At 36.8% G+C, this 3093-nt stretch overlaps 1 protein-coding gene across 1 annotated transcript; it reads left to right on the forward strand.

Moving 5' to 3' along the window:
* The first annotated feature begins 324 nt into the window (after positions 1-324).
* Defb110 (defensin, beta 110) lies at positions 325-2530 on the forward strand. The gene is made up of 2 exons (XM_013019160.1): positions 325-379; positions 2397-2530. Exons 1-2 carry the CDS (start codon positions 325-327, stop codon positions 2528-2530), a joined length of 189 nt encoding a protein of 62 aa, XP_012874614.1.
* The last annotated feature ends 563 nt before the right edge of the window (positions 2531-3093 follow it).

Consider the following 3093-nt stretch of genomic DNA (forward strand, 5'->3'; position numbering starts at 1 on the left):
TCTGTATAGTATCTTTACAATAAAAATATATTAAAATCATTAGATCAAAACCAAAAAAGGAATTGTATCTTTATAAAACTTTAGCAAAAGTAACACAGGTTTTGTTTTTGTAGGGAAAACTTGTGGGGATAATAATATTTTACAACCCTATCCTTTGAAAGTGGCAGTATTCACCCAAGCATACAGAAGTTCTTGTCTTTGATAAGCTTCAGTAGTTAAATATTCTTCCCAGGAAAATCTGCATACAAAAGAGATTTTTGTTTCCTTAAGATGACTGGCTTAGAAAAGATCTGTGGACAGTTTTACTGAAGAAACTCTTGTACCATGGAGGTCCATCTCTTTCTCTTTATTCTGGTCTTTTGGTCCACAATTTTATCAGGTAAGATACAAACACCTATGACTACTTGTAGCAATCAATGGAGTGAACTATTAATACCATTGTGTAGATTTTTCATTTGACCTTCAAAGTGAATCATTGACCTCTTCTTTAGTTCTGCATGAACCAAATCTGGAGAACTCTTATGATTACTGATAAGAGAAGCATAATAAAAAAAAACAATCAACTGCCATGTCTGGATAGATAGTTTATCTTTTCAGATTAAAGAGCTAGGTACAGATTTAAAAATAGTGAAGATGGTATAATAGTTCTGTCACATTCTAGCTCACTCACATAAAGTATTGAGCTAAAGCGATTAAACCCAAATATCAGGAGTGACTTTTATAGTCCCTTGGCTGTTTCTATATTCCATCTTTAGTCTTGTGGATGGTGAAAACTCCTTCAAAAAATGAAACTACAAAAGATTAATTGTCTTTCCATGGAGCCAGACATAGAAGAAAAAAATATCTAGACAAAAGGTCAACATTTTTGCTGCATGGGAATTTCCACTGAGGTAGTTTAGTTTTATCTTCATTTACTAAAGGTAATAAATGAATGCAAAGTCTAGACATTGAATATTGTTCTACAACCCCATTTCTTCCACTTCATCTGCAAAACTGGAATGTTGCCATTAACCAGTCATTTTTTTCATAAAAATTGGTTATTAACAGGATTAATATCACAACATATTCCCTTTGTCTCTAGATCATATCCTTCTAGAGATTTCTAATATGATTTTATTCTTTCCTATAGTAATAAAGAAAACATTAGGATGTTGCTAATATTATGAGTGCATACCATAAAGCCATACTCACTCTTCTTAAATTTATTTACATTTAATGAAAATTAAACATAAATATGGAACAAGATTATAACAGCTCAGAGATTCTAATTAGTTGAAATTCTTAGCAAAAAGTTTGAAAAAGTGCAGTGCATTCTGGGCAATCTGCTCTGCTTTAAGTTGTAAAACATATGGTTCTGACAAGACTTTAAATCTCACCAACTTTCAATATAGGCTGGGCAATTTGATTATGCATTTGCTTCTCTTTCCCTAAAGGAAGACCTCTTTCCATAGGTCAAAACCCACTAGAGAGTATCTTCAACGTTTTAATTTCCTTCTGCTTTCTACCAACTTTATTCAGTTCAATAAAGTTTGTGCCTTAGACCAGACAGCCCTTATCTTGATACTTAGAGAACACTAGAAACTCAGTAGATATGGAGTTATGATGACCTTTCTAGCTTTCAGCCAGGCAGTTTGCAAACACAGCATTATGAGGAAGCCTATCACTTGATCTAGTTCTGATGTCCTTCCTGATATAAAGTTTAACAGAGATATTTTTACACCTTCCAATTGTACAATACTTGATATTTAAGAATATGTCTACAATGATTATATTTATTATCGTATACCATAAGTAGAGACGGACGATGACCCAAGGCAGCTACATCAATAAAATTTGGATTATAAAAACAGACGTGATTCTCAAGGTATGTAGTTCACGTCTGTAAGCCCAGGTCTGTGCAGGTGGTGTGCACCAGGTATCATTTGCTCAAGCAGCCTGGGGAATCACAGTACACTAACTGAAAAATTATTGCGTGAAAAGGAGTGTGGTTCAAGTGGTAAAGCACTCTCTCAGCAAACCGTAGGCCTGGAGTTCAACCCCAGAACCACCATTAACGCAAAAGCAATGATAAACAGTTTTTTATGAGACCCTAGAAAACGGAGTCTGGCTTTATGAAATTGAGGGAGGGAAAAAAATAAGGTGTCTAGAACTCCTGGGGGTTCTTCAGTTCAGTAGTGATGTGTGTTATGAGGTCATTTTGTGCAAGTCACATGTCTGTAGCTTAGTCATTTTTCCCAGTGTACTAACTGATTGCCTATCAAAACTCCCTCATCTTCTCTCCATGGTGTCTCACCCACCCATCACTCCGAGGTTAGAACAGATCTTTGTCTCTCTGGAGTAAGACATCTCCCAAATGAATAGCAGATGGATAATGTCCCCTATCTTCCCTCACACAGCTGTGAGTAGTCACCCACCAAAGTATAGGCTTGAGAGATGCAACAAGGTGAAAGGAACCTGCAAACCCTTCTGTGATGACGTGGAATATGATTACGGCTACTGCATCCTGTGGAGAAACCAATGCTGCGTGTAAAGCAAGAACGGGAGGTTCCACTCAGCACCGAAACAGGTCTGGAGAGGCCTCCAGCTTACTGGCCAATGGGAGAGAAAGAAAATGCTTCCAACTAACTGTCCATGGAAACAGGCACTTCTGGGTTTTCAATATACCCCTTGACATACCAAAACGAATCCTCGTCCATTGGAAATGTACGTGCCTCAGATGGATGAACAGATTAATCAAGCAGGGACACAGACTGGTGACATTTATGATCTCATTATGGACTTTTGCAGGCCAGATCTCTGTATTACTTCTTGAATTTCTCCGCTCTCTCCTTAAATGCATATGTTTGGATGATACACATTGATGTTTTGATTTATATACACGTACCACTAAATCATCACTACAATCTGGGAAGGAAACACACAGCTACCTCTTAGAGTTTCCTCCTGCCCTCTGCACTCCTTTTATTCCTATTCCTCTTCTCTATCTCCATAGGGAACTGATAGACTTACACTTGGTGATTAAATAGCAATTTGCATACAATTTGTGCTTTATTTTTTCCTATATTCAGCATGATTTTAAGGTTTCTGAAGCTA

Source organism: Dipodomys ordii, unplaced genomic scaffold (genome assembly GCF_000151885.1).
Source record: "Dipodomys ordii isolate 6190 unplaced genomic scaffold, Dord_2.0 Scaffold44, whole genome shotgun sequence".
Lineage (NCBI taxonomy): Eukaryota > Metazoa > Chordata > Mammalia > Rodentia > Heteromyidae > Dipodomys > Dipodomys ordii.